Source organism: Tenrec ecaudatus, chromosome 4, assembly GCF_050624435.1.
Source record: "Tenrec ecaudatus isolate mTenEca1 chromosome 4, mTenEca1.hap1, whole genome shotgun sequence".
In the NCBI taxonomy this organism is placed as follows: Eukaryota; Metazoa; Chordata; class Mammalia; order Afrosoricida; family Tenrecidae; genus Tenrec; species Tenrec ecaudatus.
Window position 1 is genome coordinate 81,224,299 of NC_134533.1, and position 21,972 is coordinate 81,246,270.

The following is a 21,972-nucleotide window of genomic DNA, read 5'->3' on the forward strand; positions in this document are numbered from 1 at the left end:
TGGCTGGAAGAAAGCAGCAAGGAGTCCACCAGCAATTCTCCAGGTTTCCAAGCCCCATATGCTAACTGCCCTACATTCCTCACCACTCCTTTAAAAAGCCCTTGCCCCCCAGCTGCTGAGCATGACTTCCCAGACCCGTTGGCCTACATCATGGAATCTTGTCCGGGAGCTCCACGCACCGAAGAAAGCTATTTCTGTTTCTGCTCTCCCTTGTCCTGTCATGTCCATCTTCCTCCCTGTTCCTCAGTTTCACCTTTACAAAACTGTTATACATTCTTCCAGAACCTCTAAATAGAAAGCTTGATTAAAAGTTTGCCCTGGTGGAACAAACTCCAAATGTACTATGATCCGACATTTTTGTCCATTTTTGAAGTTTGCAAATGTTCACAATGAGGTTTGTCATCAATCAACCTTTCACCCTTTTGAAATGAGAAAACTACTTTACACTTAAATTTTCCTATAGCACTGTCCTTGAAAACTGTGTTAAACATCACAGCAGTTCATGCAGCATTTTTCCAGAGCAGGAAACAAAATTCCACAGCCTCATGCTGTGTTCTTAAACCGGCCTTCACCAAAAAATGAGGTTCCAGCAAAACTGTTTTTACAAAATAGTCACTGTGACCAGGGAGAACCTTCCCAGGCCACTCAACTGAGCGCACTAACTCAGAGTGAGTTGTTCAATGTCTGCCTAGTCAGAAAAATCCATACTATGGAAGTTCTGATCTGCCCAGAGCAATTCTGGGGTTTTTTATTTAATTTTTTTAGTACCCCCTTGTATATAAGAAAGAGCTTTATGTCAAAGAGTAATGATATATTAAGAAAGCATCCCAGTTCAATCCAGATAAAGTCCATAACTCCTATATCATCCCATGAGTCTAATAAATCCCTCTTCAGACTCAGGCAGCGCATGCAATAATGCAAAATGCAGGAAGGTCACAAGCCATTGGATGGAAAGTCTTGTGCATCCAGTGGCGGTGGAAGCATCTCCAGGGCTCTAGCAGGTCTCAGAGCGGCTCCAGGTGCCTTTTCAACAGGAAGGTGAATTTAAGAAAGAGGGGGGCCTGCCTCCAGAGAGTCCTTGATTTCTGTTGCCCTCAAATCAAGCTGTGACCTGCTTGACAGGCTAAACTGCTCACATGTTCCTACAGGAGCCACATTGGCACAAAAAACTTAACTATCAGAGGTAGAATTCAGAATAAGGCAATGTGGCCTCATAACATAGAAAAGAACCCCAGCAAATACTGTAATGTTCAGAAATGCTCCCTAATGCTGAGCTACTCAGTATTAAGAAGTTTTTGGACTAAGATCAGGTGATAGAATAGACACTACCATTGAATCTGTTTCTCTAGAGTACTTAAAGTGACACTCGGGATCCTAGTTTTTTAACAATAGTTGATTGATCTTAAGCTCCTCAAGCCTTACGTTTTTGAGCACTCTGATGATGCTACTTGCATCGTAGGGCATAACTTACACTCACTTCTAAGCACAGCTGTCCCTCAGTATCCACAGAAGATTGGTCCCAGGACAACCCAGACCAGACCCGAATCTGTAGGTGCTCAACTCCCTTGTCTGAAATGATGTACAATTTTCATCCTCCAATATACTTAAAAGCATCTCGATTGTGTCTAATACAATGTAAATGTGATGTAAATAGAGCTTTATGCTACTCAGCTTTAGATTTTGATGTATTGCTTTGACTACTTGAGTGATTTTCCCCCCAGTTTTTTTCATCCATGGTTGGTTAAAATCACAGACTAGGAATCCATGGAAAAAGAGGGTCACCACATATAGGAGATTATCTATCTATCTATCTATCTATCTATCTATCTATCTATCTATATCTTTACCTACCTACCTATATTCCTCTCAACAATATCAACAGAGGACAAATGTTCGTGATTATTATGATTATTCTTTTAAAAAAATTTAAAATCATTTTATTGGGACTCTTATAGCACTTCTAACATGCCACACGACAGTTGTTTTAAGTTTATTTGTACATAGGTTGCTATTGTCATTTTCTAAACATTTACTTTTTATTTGAGCCCTTGTTATCAGCTCCTCTTTTATCCCTCCCACCCTGCCCTTCCATCCTCATAACCCCTTTATAAATTATTATTGTTTTCATATCATATACTGACCACTGTCTCCCTTCAGCCATGTTTCTGTTGTTCCTTCCCCTCTGGGAGTGGGGTGTTATGTATTGATCATTGTGATCAGTTCCCCCTTTCTTCCCACCTCTCCTCACCTTCCCCCATCCCTTCTGATATTGCCACTCCTATTTCTGTTCCTGGGTTCTGTGTGTTGAGACCTCTTACCTGCACCAGTATACATACTCTAGTCTAGCCAGAACTGAAAAGCAGGACTAGGGTCATGATAGTGGGGGGTGAAGAAACCTCAAAGAAGCCAAGGAAGGTTGTGTGTTTCATATGATTCTTCTTTTTACAATTGTTTCCTGATGTCAGCATGGCAGAACTTCCCTTTTCTTCCATTGGTGAAAGGCTACCCGCCATGTTTCCAGCCAGAGAATGGTGGCACTCTAAGAGATGGTGGCCTTGATATTTCATGATGCTAGCGTAAGTACCCAACATAAAGGCCATTCTTCTTACGCTTACACACAGACTACGGCAAGGGAGCTGACGTTCCCCATTTCCTGTATGGTCACAATCATCCCATTCATTTCTCTTTAGGAATCCTAGTTTCATGATTTTAAAACGCAGCTTCTCCAGAGCCCAGTCATGGCAAACACCCTCAGTAAGACTCCACAAACGACACAGCCTCTGTTTCCCTCTGCAGTGTAACTATTTCCTTCCTCATACATTAATTCAGCCAACGCAGCTTGGAAAGCCTATTGTCGAATAGCATGTGCTTCCTGTGGGAGCGTCTTTCCTTGTTTCGTGTCTTGGTGATAAGAGAAGTAGGTGTACCTGGGCGGGAACAATGTGCTTCTCCACTACAAGTTGCAAGCATGCACTTGCCAAAAGTAATCATTGCATCAGAATAGTGAGATAGGCAGCAAGTGTCCTCAGGTGCATTATAAGAACAGAGCACACCAATTTATGTGTGGTTAATGGAGAGCCAGAGCGAGGAAGGGCTATGCAGCTATGCACTCAGAGCACCCCTCAATTCCTCAGTTCTCTGCAAACTGAGGTCATTCTCACAAGATGTTGCTACTTTCCTCTTGCACGGCGATGCATTTTCCCAAGTGCCCTTCTCCAATATAGTCATTCATTCCTTCACAAACCCATCCATACATTCATAACAATGTACTGAGCTACTTCAATATGCATAACTGCTCGGCCCGTGGGGGATCTACAATCTAGCCACAGTACTGAAATGATCACAGGACAGTTTTTCTTCCCTCAAGAAAACCTTCTGGCTTTACCAACAGACACATCCTTCCCATTAGTGAGCAGGTCTCTCTCTGTGATGGCCTTTCACAGGATTCACTATTGTCTCAGATGTGCAAATCTTGTTTCCAAAATAATTGAGAGCTACTTTTAAGAATGGATCCCCAGCCCAGGGAGCTAAGACTGTAACTGAGCATTACCGAATTCACTCTGCCTATTTAGCCTCATCATTCATTCTTTTTCCAGACCCGTTATGTTGCTCACCACTCTTGGGGACCACTTCTCTTTCTCCGTCTGTGACTCAGCTCAGAGGGGTCTGAAGTACTTAGTATAGTTTAACTCCCAGACTGGAATCTGCCAAATAGAATACCTTTTCCAACTTCAATTATTCTTTCTGTAAACTCTTACAGAAGATCCTTATGTAAGGTTTCTGAACCCATCTTACTCTCTAAAGCCAATTCCAGCGTACTGGTTTCTTTTATTTGTTATTAGTTTACATTATTCTTTTTTCCAAATAGATGGCAGGCTCCATGAAAGCAAAAACCGTAACTCATCTCTTTCTCAGAGTGCTTGGTTCAATGCTGGGTGTGGTAGCCTTCCAGGAGCACGTATAAAATACCGGGAGAAATTCAGTAAAGAACAAAAGGTCTGCAGAGCCATTGCAGAAATCTTGCTTTGACAATATTCTCCTTTCAGGTGCAGAGCTTTTAGAAATCACTCTTCCCCAAAGGCACAAACATGTCTCATCGATGCAGCAGAAAACTGCTTTCCTCATAATTCCCACATCTCGGATCGTTACCTGAGTCTGCCATCCTCAGCTGCAGCACCTCCTGGTATAATCTTCGTAATAAAGATGCCAGGGTCATCTCCAATGTGGGGGTTATCTGTCCCTCCAGCAATACTGAATCCCAAGCCAGAATTCCCCTGTGGAAACAAGAAGGAGACACTAAATGATGTGGCTGTCACCTAAAACCTAGTTCCCCCGACACTCTGTGTTATCACCTTACTTCTTATATGCAAACCAGTAAAGTACACTGTCAGCATAATGTCAAGGTCAGGAAGAACACTTATTTGTCCTTCAGTTGCAAGTATTCAAGGGATTTTCCACGTTAGCTTTTAAAAAAGTGAATCTTTTATGCAACAACTAAAGTGAATAATCATGAAGTGGTATAACATACACACCAACCTGCGTAATATGATAATCTGAAAAGTCCTTAGAGTAAAAAAATTAAAAAGCATTCATTCATATGAAAAAGAAATGAAACTAAGTATTTGTAAGTATTGCAACAGATAGAGTAGTGATATTTAAGTATTCTTATTTGACAACTTCCAGTATCATTTTTCATAGTGTTCATTCATAAAATAAAGGTATTTCTAGGTAAAAGGGAGCTTCAACTTCAAAAGGCAGGACTTTTTTCTGCAGTCATAGTGCATATGAGACACATTCCATCAACATACAGAGTTTAATTTGCCATAGAGATCAGCCAGATGTGCTATGCAGCTGCAACATATACATTTGAGTAGTTTATATTCTAATAAAAGATTTATACTTAATCAGATCGCAATAAATGACATCCAATGAACATCTATCCTTCAAAAATTTGTATGGAAGATACAATTTAAAATCCTTCAAAAATTCACAAATCATTATACTTAAAAAAATCTAAATGTTTATTTACATATCCCTTTTATTCTCCATCTCGATGACTACATTGTTTCCAGAGCTGTGTTCTTATTTTTGTCCAATGAATATTATATTTTAAGCATTTCCATACAAGTAAGTAGACTTTATCTTATATTTGTATTTATACGTAGACTTTATATCATATTCTTTCAAAATGTCTGTTTTCAAGGTCAGATGCTTACATTTACTTAACTAGTTTCTTTTCATTGGGCATTTAATTTCTCTGTATATTCATACAACAAATGTGGATCGCTAAAATCTGTGACCACTGATAAAATTTAGTAAAAGAGATGAGAACTAATACCTTGATGTTTGATCTAGAGAAAGTAATTAGGGCACTCAATTAGTCAGAAAAGTTCAATGTCAAGATAGGATCGCCTATAACTGGACAATTACGCCACTGCAAATGTCAGGGTAATGTTTAGCAAGTTTTATTGACGGAATTAATACAACTCTGAATTCCACAGGGTTGTTTTCACAGCTATACATTTATGTTGAAAGGTTGAAATTAATAATTCAGCAAAGTCAATAAAATCGCATGTCCCTATGTTTCTAACGTCTTCCCTAATTCCATTTGGTCTTTGAAAAAAATGTCCAAGCTCACTGAACAGAGATCCGACTTCTTAGCAGTCATACAATTGTGTGTTTATTCAGAATATACTAATCACTAATCCTGTGCCTGGCCCTGCACTGAACCCAGACTACAGCGGTGAATTAGCAGACTTGGGGTCGGGCCGAGTTCAGGAACAGGCACCACGAGAAGGCGACATAGGGGCTTTTCCTCAAGGATAAATAGCGCTTCAGTATTGGAAAGGAGTCAGGGTAGGAAGCCAAGAGGAGTCCAGAATGTTCCAGGAAAAAGGGAAGGAGATAGATAAAACCTTTCAGGTAAGAAATAATATACCAGGTCCAAAGAAGAGACAATAAAGCTGGAACAAAGAAAGCTAAGAGAATTGGATGAGATGAGCCTGAACTCATGAGGTGATGTGAGCTGAGTGTTAAGTCAAGTCATTTTGGGTTGTAAGTACCTATTACCACCACATGACAATCAGTATTGGCTGAGGATCTCCTATGAATGTGACTGAGTTAATGCTTAAGGATTATTAAAACCTGGCAATTTCTTCCTTCATAAACTTCAAGTCATGGCAGAAAAGGCAGCGATAATCTTACAGCTGGTTATGAGAACATCCCCAATATAAATGTGCTGTTCTGTTCCAGAGCTAGTCACCGAGACAGCATTCAGCCGATTTATCAGGTAGTGTCCCGGAGATGTACACATTGTGAATGGGAAGATGGGCATCTTCAAGTTGAGTCTGGAGGCAAGAGTCTACTCATTGTACTAGAACTAGGAACACAGTGATTAGAATTGATTGGGGGGGAAAAAGAATTTATTGATTGGGACATGGAACAGGAAGGCAAGCAGAGACTAGGAGATACTCTAATACTTTATCCTAAAAATATTAATGTGTTTGCAAAAGGTACTTAAACCTTGCTGCTTGAGAATGATAGTCATGATCTAGATCCTGTGGTTACGTCTTGTTGTTTCCATTTTACACTGAACTGCTGGCTTGTTTATACACAAAGCACACTCTAACTCAACTCAAGGCATTTCCTAGTGCGTTCCACCAGAAACATCCCATCTTCCCCTTGACTAGCCCAGAACGTCCCACTTTGGTAATTCTTAAATGATCACCCTAACACATCTACATAACAAATCCCTCTTATCCCGATTTTTGTATATGCCTACCGGCTAGTCATTGGACATAAGAAACACAGGCATCCGTTGACCAGAATCCATTGAGATGTGAAACTGGAGTCTAAAGCCTTCTTCTGGGACTTAGGCTTGTTGTGTAGAAAAACTGCTTTTGCCAATTGAAAAAAAAAAATTAAAGTGTAAAGATACTTTAAAAATCTGTAAATCAACAGGTTTTGAAGGAACAGCTTTGATGACAATCTAGCAAATTTTCATCACTGCTTTGAGAATTGACTCCAATATGGAGAACACGGTACTTCCACTACCCTGATGTACTTTTCTCTCTGGCCCCCAACTCATTGAGGGAAAAACAAAACAAATCCAATAGGTCAGGGAGTTCACAATAAAACTAGGGCCTGGGTTAGCATGGAATGCACCTGGTTTTATGTTTCCATTCACCAGGATTTCCCAAAGCATTTGTTTTTGAGTTAAAACTGGTCCCCAGCTGGGGCAGCTTCGTCACTATAGTTCTTTGGAAGAAGCTCATCGGAATTCAGCTAAGGAAATCATTGAAAGGGCTTTCCCACCTCCCGTATTTGTTTTCCCAGCCTTTCCCTTCTAGTCTTTGCCACCAGCCAGCAGTGTTCAGCGGAGAGAGGACAGAGAGAAAGCAGCAAGGAAAGTGCCGCCTGCTGCCTCCCTGGGCTGAATCACTGCCTCAGACTGTGCTGCTGCAGGGCCAAGCTCCAGTTCCTTTCTCTGAGCAGCAGCCTCTCCATGTCAACAGACCGGCCTTGGCTGACATTTTCAGACTCTGTAAATTGTGACTAATTAACCAAGTGGTGATCTTTGACCTGCTCAGTAGAAACTGAGATGACGTGCTGGTATGGGCAGCCCCTGAATTCTGGGTGGAATGCTGTGTTCCTGCCATTGGGTAGATTCCCCACCAGACGAATGGGACTGGCGGGGACACTTTCTTCTTTCTCCTGCTTCCCAAGCCTCCACATTTGGTGACTGGCCCCCAGGACCATAAGCTCATTGCCTGCTCAATTGATGATACTTCACCTTTCATGTCCTAAACAACAGACACGCTCGGGAAAAACAGCGAAAAGGAAAGTTGGTTTGCCATGTTACCGATGGTGATAAACATAAATGCAATTTCTACTGGGAAGCTCCATTTTTATTTAAAGTTGATTCTCCAAATGAAAATACCCCCTGAACAGGGGTTAAAAAATAGGAAAAAAATAATTTCCTGAAAAATATTACTGATGAACATGCATGTAGACAATGTGTGGTCCACAACAGGAGCCCTGGTGGCTGCAGGTTAGGCAAACCAAGCAGAAAGACGAGCCTTTCTACTACTATAAAGAATTACAGTGTCTTGGAGATCCGCCGGGGCCGTTCTACCCTGCCCTCCAGGGTTGTCACAAGTCAGAACTGTTGACAATGATTTAAGTTCCCAGTTTAAAATATTGTTTGAGTTGGTAATTTAATTCTCGGAGTTTCTCCTGAAGAAATAATCAAATATGCACGGTGAGATTTGTGGGTCATGCTGTGTGGCTGCAATATTTGTCTAATGCAAAGCCAAACACACAACTTAGAATAAAAAGTCAAAAACATGGCCTGGTAAAGTATGATAGTACTTGTGTCTGAATGTGGGACATTGTGGAGCCATTCAAATTGTAGGGAGAGTAAATGACAATGGAAAGCATTCTGTATACGAACATGAGGGGAAAAGTGTACGAAATCTTACTTGCAATTTGGTTTCCATTGGCAATATTCCAATTACTACTATTGTAAGAAGGACTAACTACCAATAGGAACTCTACTTAAGTCATCATTCAAATTACCTTCCTAGGTGTGACCTTGGGAAAATTATTTAAATCATGAGCATCTGCCTCCTCCTTGACTTCCTCTTGCGTGCATGTCTTTCTCCACTTTGAGAACCTATTGCTCCCTGTTTATGATCCTTCACCACTTCAAGCCCATTTCTGCTTCGGAGACTAAATTATTGCTGTAGTCATTACCTCTAAGTTTTTAGCAAAACTGGTTCTTTCCTATTCTTTAGCTCTCAGATTAATGTTATTATCTACAGGAGTCCTGCTCTGAGTACCAATAAACTGACCTCTGACTGTCACTCTAAGCCACTCTTTACCCTATGGCCCTCTGAGGTTGTTTATTGCATTACATATTACCTGCCTATATGACTGAAGTCGAATTCCAGTAGAACAGCAACCATATTTTTATTCATCACTATACTGTTGTCTCAGAACCTAGAATATTACCAGGCATATAATAAACATTCAAGAAATATTTTAAATCTTTTTACTGGGGGCTCATACAACGCTTATAATCCATGCATCAATTGGATCTGGCATGTTTGTACACATGTTGCCTTCATTCTTTTCTAGACATTTACTTTCTATTGTGCCCTTGTTATCAGCTCCTTTCCCCCTCCCTCCCCCTTATAACCCCTGATAGATTGTACATTGTGATTATTTTCATCTCTCACACCGACCATTCTCTCCCTTCCCCCATGGTTTCTGTTGTTCTTCCCTCTGTAGGGCGGTGTATGGCTACGTGATGATCATTGTAATTGGTTCCCCCTTTCTCCCTTCCTCTCCTCCTCTTCCCCCCACCTTTCTGGTATCACTGTTCCCACTCCTATTCCTGGATTCTGTGTGTTGTGAAATCCCAACCCTTTCTATACCTGCGTACATGTTCCAGTCTAGTCTGAATTGAGAAGCAGCACTGGGGTCATGATAGTGGGGGTGAGGAAGCCTCAAGGAACCAGAGGAATATTGCATGCTTCATTGATGCTTTACTGCACCCTAGTGACTCATCCCTTCCCTGTGGACCCTCTGTGGGGAGATTGTTCCACTGTCTTCAGATGGGATTTGGGTCTCTGCTCCCACCGCCCTCGTTCTCAGAAATGTTTTTGTTTGTTATGTGTCTGCTGATGCCTATTATCCGGTTCCTATGACTCCTCATGATCACACCACTGGTGTGCTTCTTCCATGTGGACTTGTTGCTTCACTGCTAAATGGTGGCTTGTGTAACTTCAAGCCTTTAAGACCCCAGATACTTTATCTTTTAATAGCCGGGCACCATCAGCCTTCTTCACCACATTTGCTTATGCACCCGTTTTGTTTTCACTGATTGTGTCATGAGGGTGAACTTCTCAGGCTGCCGATTGGTTAGGACAAAGTGTTCTAATATTGAGGGCAGGTATGAGCAGAGGCCCAAAGACCATCCTCTACCTCAGTGTATTGCCATGTAAATTATATGAACATGGACCAATACCTCTATTTTTGTGGATTAATGTATTTTCATATGTACACTGCTATGTTTATAACTCTATTCATTGTTTTGCTTCATAGGTCCTTCCTCCGTTTCCTGTTACCTAACATTCAAGAAATGTTCAATCAAAGAGACATTATACTATGGTGAGAAAAAGAACATGCTTTGGAATCAACAGATAAAGGTTTAATTTGAACTCTTCCTACTAAGTGTGCTACTTCTGCAGGTTAGTTCTTCAGTAGCTCAAAGAAGTAGCTACTAATTTTGTGCCTCAGTTTCCTAAGTAGCAATTGTTCAGTTCTTGTAAAGAATATTATTTTCATGTCTAAAAGCAGCCATTATCGTTTGGCTTATAAGAGTCAACACTTTATACGTCCCCATCACCCTGAACACTTTCTGTATAAGTAACTCATACTACTTAAGTACGTGACCTCACAGAACTTACCCTCGTATGAGGAAGAAGGATATGGAGAGATAAAATGACTGTTATACACAGCATATGTCAAGTATCAGATTAGTGCCTCAGGAAGAATCGGCTCCCTATTTCTGAGAGAATACAGTCCACATGAACTGGGCACAAACATTGCAGTTCTTTGGGATTAAGCTCCACCGTGCATTTCAAACCTCATTTCTCACAAATGTGATTGTCAAACTCACTGTTCATCGTGTGTATCAGGCCTGAGAGCTCACTGCCATTCAGCGGAACCCTGCTCATCGCAGTGTGTGCATCTTCACAGAAGCAGACAGCCTCATTTTCCTACCTCGGTGATGCTGGCAGTTTCATACTTTTGACCTTGTGGTTATCAGACCAATGTGTTCCTACACCACCCAGGTTTCCTCAGGTCACCAGCGTTTGTACAAATTTGCTCTCTAGTTTTCTTTCCCCGTGTATTCCAATTCTGCCTCTCAGGGCTGCTGTTAAATGCCCCTCTAACAACATAAGTTGTTAGATAAGAAGAGAAGTCTTATCTAGTCTCATATCACCCTATTCCTTACCACGGAAAATAACGTCCCCTCTTCGAAGCTCCCAAAGCCTAGGCCTCCCTTTGGCATTGTGTCTAGAATATGTGTGCACTTCCTTTATCCCCGACCCTAACCTTTAACAATGTGAGGATGAAAATTGTCTTTGGTTTGCCTTTGACCTCCCCAAAGGCTCATTTAGATCATCAAAACAAAACACATCTCACTGTCATGCAGTCCATTCTGACTCAGAGAGCCCTGTAGGTCAGGGTAGAATGGCTCCGCTAGTTCCCAGACGACGCGTTTATGAGAATGGACAGCAGCACCTTCTTCCCGAGGAGCAGCTGGTGGTCCACACTGCGGAGCTTGCAGTTAGCAGCCCTACACGCCACTGACTGCTCCACCAGTATCCCCTTCGGCAAAGAGAGATGGGCATTTGAGTAACTGAATGAGGTAATGTTTCCTAATGGGAGACTCATTGTCTTCATGAATCTTCCAGCTGAAAGCTGAGCTTTTCGAGAGAAGTAATATCTGCCTCATGTTACAGTGTCACAGTCATAAACAGCCGATGGTTTGCAAGTCTGGTACCAACCCTAACAGGCTGGGAGAGCTTTCGGGAGTACTAGGCTGAGAGATGTCTTAGGGGTGGATGTGCCCACTACCCAATCTAGCAGATACATAATCACCTAGCTTCTTTCCGTGGCCAGTCTTATTTATGATTCTTAGGCTTAATACATTATAATATTATTTTGGGGGTATTTTTGAGAAACAAGACTATTTTATTTAAGAATTTAAGACTTCATTTTCTTTTGTGATCCTGAATTTCACAGTGCCGAACACAACAGATCTTCTAAGTTTTCAGGTGCTACTGAATCTGTTTTTCTTAGAACACAACAGTTGCCCTCCCTTTCCTGCCTCCTCCCTTTTCCTTCCATTCTGGTTGCCACCACGACTGAAGGTTTCCAAAACACAATCATATACACTTTAATATCCACATCTCTCTCCTCGTTGAGCTATACTCAGTTCAAACATAATTTTCTCTACCAAGTTTATGTGACTCTCCGGTTTCAATGGCGTCGTGGATTCCCAACTGACACGGAACGTACATGTGCAGCCACATGCTTCCTAGACACGATGTGCATTTTATGCATAGCCATTTCTAACAATGGCTGGCACTTAAGTCTGAAGTATTTGCTGGGGGAAAAGGGAGTAAAAGCATTATTTTGGTCATGAAGCAGCTAAGCACTTTATAGACTTTAGTAATTCCTAATAACATCAATATTTAAATACCTGCACCTTTCTACTTACGCTTCTACCAGTTGCAGCAGCATAAGCAGTTCACCTTTAAGAGAACAACACGTTCTACTTTTCACTGTTTCAAAGGCCTCGTGGAGGAAACGAGTCACCTTTGTGCTTTCCCCTTGACCTCAGGATCACAGACGGAATCCAGGCAGGCTTTAAAGGAAAAGGAGGCTTTCAGTCTGCTTTCTACCCTTCTTAGCATCTCCTCTCAGGTGCTGTAGTGAACGTCTGCCTAAATCTTCTCTAAAGAGCTCATGTTTGACTGAGGATTTAAGAACAGACTAGGAAACATTTAATTCTCAGCATCAGCTCTGGAGTATTTCTATATTTGAAGGTAAAGTAAATAAACTGGACTGAACTCCAACCAAGAGGCATCTATTTCTTTGAGAAGGGACTTGACGAGGGTATAAACACATTTCTTTGGTTCTTTTACGTATTCTTTCAGCAGCAGATGAAGGGAGACATGGATATTTACTTTCTTCTATTTTCCAGTGAAAATAAATTTTATTTTTATGATGCAGGCAACAAAAAGATATTTTCCATCCACTTCTTTGATTCTTTCAAGTATCTTTCAAGTACAGAAGCCTACATATATGTAGAGCTCACACACACACACACACACATACAAAACCCCGTTGGTCTCACATTGTACTTTAGGCAGGTTAATAATTCTCCCCAGGACATAAATATGATTTGCCATATCCTGCCACGTCCATTCCTTTGTGAAAAGACTTAAAGCACAACATGTTTTATACTATCTGCCACATCACAACAAATGGCAGGCCAGCTTCCAGCGTGTTGGCTTTATCCTCAGGCAAATGACACAGCGATGTTTCCTGGGACGGTTTCGTGAATGCGGCTCCTTCTCCAGGGGAACATGCATTTAGCAGATGGCAAAAGTGACAAGCTCAGAACAAATAAACAGGGCTCAGATGCAAACAGGAGCTTCTTCAGAAGGTCAAGGCACCAATCTCTGGTGGCAAAGCACAGCACAGCACAGCACTTTCAGAACAAAACTCTACTCCCTGCACACGGCCATTTCACTGCACTTAATGCTCAGTAGGCAGTGTGGCGACCTCGGGGTATATTGTGTTCCCATCCGAGGATGAGGTCACAGGACTTTCACCACAATGACAAAGCAGGGCCAGCTGAGGCCGCAGCTCCACAAGGACTTTATGTTGCTGCCACCAAATTCATACACCTGTGAATGCACACACACCCCAATGCCGTAAATCTCACGGATACCTATTTAAGCACAACCCACTGAGGATGGCCTGGAAAACGTCCACGAGGGGGCCCTAGTGAGGTTTGACACAGGTACAGTATAAAATATGAACCAATTGAGCCACAATCACTTCTCATAGAGGGTCTGGAGATCTAGAATCAACAGGACAGATTTTAGATGACAAAGAGATTCTGAAAGACTGTCTAGCACACACATTCATAAATCCATTAATTCAACCATTTATTCATTTACAAAAGCTAAGCTTGAATTGTAGGTCAGGAATGTGGGTGGTTGATAGGTATGCCTAAAATTAACTCACAAAAGCAGAAAAAGGTTATACATAGAAAAAGGTCTATTTTAAATGCGCCTATTTTCCCCTAATTGTTTACATAGTTTAAGCAAGCACACACATCAAACTTAAAGACAGAGAACATATCCCTAAGCCTTTCTGTTTCTTTATTGTACAGGTATCTGAATGTTACCTGAATCTTTCTATGTTTTACTCAAAATAACTCCCCTGTAAACAAGGCCCTTCTTAGCACCCAAGGGACCGGTACAGGAGAACGCATATGAAAAGCCCAGGTGTATTAATTGACAAATGAAAGTATAAAGAAGCAAGAAAAGTCACCTGGTACCAGAGACCTCCTCCTGACTTTGCACTGGAACCTTCGTTTCCTTTGGTTAGAACTACGGCAGCAGCTTAAGTTCTATTGGAGGGGGACGTGCAGGGGAAAACGGGAAAACTAAGAAGACAGTTGGCGTGCTGCCTGAACTTTCAACTCTTCATGTAAAGACAAAGGCAAAAACTGCTTGGATTGCCAGAAGTGTGGATACTGTATTCACATCTTCAAAATATGGGCACTCTTCAAATGTGCATAATGTCCACAAGTTGCTTTGGTAATCTGCATAAATAAAGTCTTGCTCACTCTCCAGGTTTTTGCTATGGTAAATGAATTACACATATCCGTATATAACCCGAGGATGGATAAATCGAGCATACCAATGGTATTCACTCAGGAAAACAGCTTCACTACTTGCTTGTTATTTATGAGATTTGGTGATGCTGTCTAGTAAGTGTGGGACTGCTAACGACAAGGCTGGTGATTCAAACCCACCAGCCGCTCTGAGGGAGAAAGATGAGATGATCTGTTCTTTATTTGTGAGGCTTTACCGCCCTGAAAACTCTAAAGGAGGTCACTAAGAATCAGAGTGGACTTGAAGGCAGTGGCTTTGAAGGAAGGACGGAAACATTGAAAATGATGTGATTGATGTGAGGAAAGCTACACAGGTAATCACTTAAATGCCCGTCCTTACAAAGCCTGCCCACTGGCATCTCGTCAATTTCAGATACTGGGTGTTTTTCCTGGAGCACAGCTTCACCTCTCTCCCACAGAGCAGCAAGCTGGATTGGCACCCGTTTGTAGCCCCACACTTACACCAAAGCACCACCAGGGCACTTTACAAATTTCCTCACCGCGACTGAGAAAGCTTTGCAGCAGTAGCTCTTCATCATCAATACCAAGAAACAAACCACAGTCAAGTAGCTTCTCACTCACTGCAACCCTATAGGACAGAGCAGAACTGCCCCAGTTAGGTTTTCTAAGAGTGTAAGTTTTTATAAGAGCAGAAAACCCTTCTGTTGCTTCCAAGGAGCAGTCGGCAGTCTAGAACTGCTTATCTTGTAGTTAGTAGCCCAACACGTAACCCACTATGCCATCAGGGCAGAGGAGGAACAAAAGGGAGCAGAGAAATTAAATGGTGGTCCAGCCAGACTCACTCATGACTGCAACAGAAGTGGGGACGGTTGCTGGATGACAGTGACTGAACAGCATCCATTTGACTACAAAGATCATCTGTTGACTTCACCAAAAGTTAATGCAAGAATCCAGACCTAGAGGTTTCAAGTAGCTCAGTCATTTGCACCTACTCAGTAAATTTCTATTCCAACCAGTCATCAAAATAGATCAAGTGCAGATGGAAGCTCAGCTTGTCACACTGTGCAGGTGTCATGGCAACATTTGGGGGTAGAGTTTAAACGCATAGCATCTAATCTTATAGGAGCAGCATGTTTTCTTCCAATAAGCTACACCTTCATATTTGGTAACTATTGGTGTGGTTTGGCAGCCAGTTGGAGCGTGCATTTCATGAACACACATTAAACACAATGGATTGTAACTTATCAACATTCTTCTAGTATCTTCTTTTTTCCCCTTTCTACTCAAATACTTGTTAGTTCACTCATCCATTTATGGAATAAATATTTACTGAGCATCTACTCTGTGTCTGGAAGTGGGTGACATGCTATTTCTTTGAGGCTAACAAAGCAGACACAGCCCATCTCTGGTTAAGGACACTTTATGGATGACAAGAATTCACAGATATAATCTTGAGCAAGTTAATAAACCTGAGTCTCCTTGCTTCTTCTATAACATGCATTTAATGATACTAGTATGCTTTGTTCATATCTATAGTTACTTAGCAAATAGAAGGCACTTTAGATATTTACAGAATTCATAATTGAATTAATGAATGAATATATACAACACCTAAAACAGTGAGTGCACATTATTATGGTAGTTAATACATGAACACTGACCAATTCCATCTTCCCCTTGGTAGTATACATCTCTGCAGGTAAATGGAGATGACTTATATTTGTCTAGACCCGCAGAGTGGGTTGTATTTTGTTTGCTGACCACGAGGACAGTCGTTGGAGCCCACCAGATAGTTACAGCCTTGGAGACCCCATGGGTCCTTCTCCTCGACCCCACTGTGGCCAAGAGTTGCTTTGAGTCAGAATTGACTCAGTGGCTGTGGGTTTGGTTTTCAAAGAATACTGATATCTAATAAGACCAGGGCTTATGAGCCCCATTTCCAGGTAAAAATGTAGAAGTGTCGAGAGGTCATTTAATTTATCTAACTACAAAACATCATATTGGGAAACAATAATGCTTGTGTTCAGATTTTCTCAGTAGGAGCCCAATGCTACACCCTAGGAGAGGTCATTTCAAAGTCGCATAGAGCCGGAGTCTAATCCTTTCACCAGACCAGAGATGGCTCCACTGCCTGCTTTTTGCTCCTAATTTTCTATAGGGTCATGAGTTATAAGAGCAAAACACTCTAAATTCACTACACAGCATTTAACTTAAAACTTCCATGATATCGGGGCAAATAAATCCCTCAGGGCTACATTCACTCATTTTAAGCATATTTTCGGGGCTTAAAAATGGGGTGTGAGCACAAATAAGCTAACGTGGTTTCCAGTAATGCAGTTTTAGGAGACATTGCTTACATGAGGGCACTGAATTCAAACACACCGCCATGGAAGGTTCTGGAGACAGGAAATCCTTCCCGGAGCAAGCCCCCTTATCGTTCTCTCACAGCACGGCCAGCAAGTCTCAGTCACCAGCCTTGCTTAAACCATGGGGCCACTACCCATTGCCAGCAAGTCCGTTCTGACTCACAGTGATCCTGCTGACAGAGTGACATGCCCTTCCAGGTTTCCTGGCTGTAGGTCTTTACGAAGGCAGAAAGCTCCATCCCTCTTTTGCCGATCAGCTGCTGGTCTCAAAGCGTGGACTTTTCAATTGCAAACTTGCGTCACCAGCAGGCTTCCTCGACCATCCATCTGGGTCAATTCCAACGCATAACAACCTTATAGCACTGGGACGAACTTCCTCAGCGGGGTTGTGAGATTGTAACTCTGTGGGAATAGGGAGCTTCTTCCTCCCAAGGAGCAGGTGGTGGTTTTGAACTGCAGACCTCGCAGTTTGCAACCCCATGTATAACCACTGGGCAACTAGGACTTTCTACTATCACAACAGAATTAGAAATCAGAGGGCATTTTCTAAGTATTACATTTGGTCTTTCAATGCCTTCTATACCGCAAGGAAAAAATAAAACAAAAACTCTCGCTGAGATTTTACTACAGGCCAGGATGCTCTTTGTAAAGATGACAACCGGGGAGTTACATTTTCCTTGTACCCTCATCTGCCTCTTACTCTATGCGTCATTGGTCTGAGTGTGTTTTAACACATAATACCAGTCAGTAGAATAGGACTAGCTCATAGGACTGTTGGAAGAATTTCCAATTTCTCAAGCATCTTCCACTGGCACTTCACAGTAGACATGCGATAAATGACCCCTATGATTTACACAGACGTACAAGTATTGCACCTGTAAGAAACTTGAGCGGCATTCCAGAATTAACTCTCGGGCTGTTAACTGCAAGGCCCGTGGTTCGGAAATTTGATGATCTCAGAAACACTGTGGAGCAGAGCCACTCTGTCTTACAGGGTCACTGTGACTCAGCTTCAAGCGAGGGCAGTGAGGCTGTATATGAATCATTTTAAACACAGAGTGGACGAATACTGCTTTCAACTACTGGCTCTTGGTATAAAGCACTTGTTCTCTCCATAAATTCCCAGGGCAGAAGTCAATTCTCAGTCTAGTCTGTGTAGCGCTTGAAGTCATATCATGTTTTCCCTGTAATTCCAGACCCTATAAGCCTGAATTCTGGAAGCATGCTATAGGACTTCACTTACAGATGAGTGGCTTTTAAATGGACCCCTTTCAACGTTCCCCCTCCCCCCACTAAACTCCTTGTTTGGAGTACAGTTGTAGACCCTGTTTACACTCAATTTAAGTCTGCTGTTTTGAGGCTCTGATATGAATGTTCACTCCCTACTTCAGAAGGATTTAGGACAAGTCAGGGCTCTAAAAAAGTATTATTTTGTAAATCTCTAAAGTATATTTTTCACCTGAAATAGAGTTCCAGAAAGCAATAAAGCAGGTAAATAGAATATATATAATCTATTAATATATACATATTATTATACTCTCCTGGCTACTACCGTGTGCCCTCATGGGTCCTACTTATCACATTATCAGACAGAAGATAAATTATTTAAGCCCCCACTGTGGACATCCAACTCATTGATAAGGCCTATTTGCTTTTTCATGTAACGTACATTTGTCCTCACTTTGAAAGGACTGAGCAAACCTCTATTCCAAACACCATCTTCATCACAATCACAGTCGCATGCTGAATGTGTAAGTCTGGACTCATAGAATGACTAAGCATCACCTCTTGCACTAAAGCCCAGGCTCCCAAACTTGACTGAACACTGGGGTCTCTTGAACATCTGGTGAACATGGGACCATACAGACTCCTGGGCTCCACCCCTTAGTGATTATGATTCGTTGGAAGTTGCACACAGAACCCAGGTATCTGTATTTTCACCAGATGCTCGCGTGAGTTCAATGATCAGTCACGTTTAGGAAACCGAACTGTACGTGCCTGTTCTGACGTCTACAAGTTCCACTTCTCAACTGAAAGAAACAGTTAGGAACAGATCTGGTCCACAAGCACAGGGTTGCCTGTATATTAGATTTTTGCAGCAGAGTTTTAAAGATTTAGTCTACTTATTAAAAAGTAAAAGGAAACTGCCAATATTTTTCTAATTTATAAAAATAAAAACAAATTGTGAGAACTCCCTCATGATACTGAATGAGTAAATTATCATTCGAAAGAACTCTTCTCCCTCAAAATAACAGAAAAGTCGTAGCAAAGGCTATTTATTTCAGTAGGAATCTTAGGATGGATGAAGTGTCATGGGGCTTCAGCACATATCCAGGTAGCCTGGCTCAGACATTTCTCTCTAAACGTACTGACCACTTTCCCCAGCACAAGTCGACATCCTTGTTAGAGATTTAACCAGACAGAGTCCCATTATCCAAGAATGGCCTGGAAAGGTAACCTGAAATGTGACTCTTCCTCCCTCTGATAGATCAGGAGGTCTCCCAGTGCGTTATGATATCTACCTGAAAAGTCATCAAACGTGCGATCTCCAAGGACACTGCCCTTAAGGCCCACCTTGTGAGATCTCCACCCCCACCGCCACCCTTAATGAATGGATCAGGTGGGTTCACACATTTCAGATCATTGTTTCTGCATGCAACAACACAAACAACTAACCAAGTCTTCTCAACGAATGTCCTGCCCTGCCATCCCCTTACACTTTTCATTTCCATTTTTTCTTATCGTATATATGTTAATACATGTCAACCCTCTAACTCATTGCTTCTCCTTCTCATCCCTTGGAGTCATTAAAATGTTTTTTGGGGGTCTAAAAACTTTTTGATTTTAAAAAAATAACAACCGTCTCATGCAATATTTGTTCTTTTAGGATTAACTCACTTAAGCCAGCATAACATCCTCTAAATCCATCGAAGTCATGAGGTGTTACACAGTTTCCTCATTATTCACTAATGATACAGAGTATTTCACTGTGTGTTTACACCAGAGATTATTTTATCCATTCCTCCCCTGTGGAGCATTTAGGTGTTTTCCCCGTCTCCTTGCCCTCTGAACAGTGCTGTGATGCACACGAGTGTGAATACATCTGTTTATCCTTTATTTCTCTAGGGTGTGTACCAAGTAGTGCTATTGCCACATTATATGGTCTTTCTATTCTCATTTGTTTGACAGGAACTATCATCTGCTTTCCACAGTGGTTGGACTGTTTCACAGTCTCACTAGCAGCATAGGAAGAGGAATTGGATATATATATATATATATATATATATATATATATATATATATATATATATATATATATATATATCCTTCTTTCAAGTAGGCATTACTTGAAGGAAGGCATTACTGTTGAATGTGTTTACTTCAGAAATCTTGGTAGTATGGTGGGAGCTATTTGTTTTTAGATTTATAAATTGCTCCCCCCATAGTCACCCCACCCCAACCCCCAGCACCTTTGGAACAAGCTGTTGCACCAACTCCTAAAAAACTGAAGTTTGAAGGGAAGGAGGAATTCCAGATTCAATACGAGACATTTCCTATCAAACGGGAAAAGAGTCTACAACAATGGGAATGGAAGAAGGGTCTGTATAACTGCTCTCATGGACAGGAGGACGTTATTAATTTTTTAAGCATAAGAACCAAAACTAAGCAACACTGTCAGAGAAAAACAACAAAGAAACATTAGCAGAGTTCAATAGTCAACTAACACAATGTAATGCAAATCAACTAGCACAATGTAAAAGGAAAAATGGACAAGTCTTTAATTTGTGTTAAGAATAAAAAATTTAAAAATATATTTTTAAATAAAGAAAAATAATGTAAACATATAAATATAAAATGGGCAAGGAGGTTAATGCAGAAAAGTAAAAAATTTACAATCTAATAAGTAAACTTACAAAATTATGTTTGACCTCACTAGCAGCAAAATGCCAATTAAAATGATAAACAATTTTGCTAATCAAATTGGCAAAAAATAAAATATCTATTTTTGTGGTAGTGCTTAAAGCAATTAAAAAATATGCAGTCAGTTAATTTGCCTTAGTTTCTTCTTCTCCATTCCTCCCCCTAATTAAGCTGGGCATTTTAAGAAGGTAGTACAAAGTCTATCTAATAATCTTTCCAACTCCTCACACATAAGAGAGCCTCAGAAAGCACATACTACCTGAAGGAATTTGGTGAGAAAGTAAGGACCATGCCCTTCATATCGCACTTATGGGTGCATCAACTGATACAAACTATACGGAGAGGAAGTCAATGAATGTCATAGTCTAGGAATTTACAAAACAGATAATGTTTACATCACTTTGGAAAAGGGTGTCCATCAAAGCAGCAGCCTGGTGGGGTAGTTGGGAAGGTGCTGGACTGCTGACTGTAAATGTTTTGAACGCATCTGCTGCCCCGGAGGTAAAAGATGTGGCCATGTGCTTCTGTGAGGATTTACAGCACTGGAGACTCTCTGGGCAGTTCAACTCTGCAATAGAATCCCTAGGAGTCAGAATAGACCCCAAAGCAATGGATCGTTCTATTGTGTTTGCTTGTGGCTTATGTTCATTGAAGCTATCTATGTTTGCAATTATAAATTAGAGTTTAAACGTCCAAGGAAAAATACCCAATTAAATACATTATTATATGTAAAGCTAATGATATATTAAACCATTAGAATAATTTTCATAATGCAGAAAAATGTGTAATCATATTATCAAATGAGAACTTCAGCTTTGTAAAAATATTTTTGGGGTTTCAAATAAAAATAATTCATAGATATTATATCTGTGCTCTTTATTACAGGAGTCTTTATTTTGTGTTCTATGTTATTCAAAAGTTCTATGTATACCATTAAAAAATTTAAATAACTTGAAGATACTTTCCAGGCCCTGCACAGTTTGTAAAATCTAAATTTCTTCCCACTGTGTTTGGAGAAAAGAAACTGATTGTCTCATTTTCATAAACCATAAAATATCGCTAATTATTCTGATTTAGATTTACTTTAGAAACAAATGTACAGAGATAGATTATAGTTACAGTACTTTATATGTAGATCGACATATAGATGTAAACTATCTACATTCTGTATTTCTCTCATCTATTTTAAAGCTCCCGATGGAGCTGTTCCCTATATGGACTGTTCCCCCTAGCAGC

General features: G+C 41.0%; 1 protein-coding gene across 11 annotated transcripts in view; it reads right to left on the reverse strand.

Moving 5' to 3' along the window:
- Positions 1 to 21,972, reverse strand: part of DLG2 (discs large MAGUK scaffold protein 2) — a 2,300,776-nt gene that overhangs the window by 642,400 nt on the left and 1,636,404 nt on the right. For all 11 annotated transcript variants that reach the window (XM_075548681.1, XM_075548686.1, XM_075548690.1 and 8 more), the window contains one exon: positions 4,150 to 4,274. In XM_075548681.1, the coding sequence (XP_075404796.1) occupies positions 4,150 to 4,274 (125 nt within the window). The remainder of the gene's footprint in view (positions 1 to 4,149; positions 4,275 to 21,972) is intronic.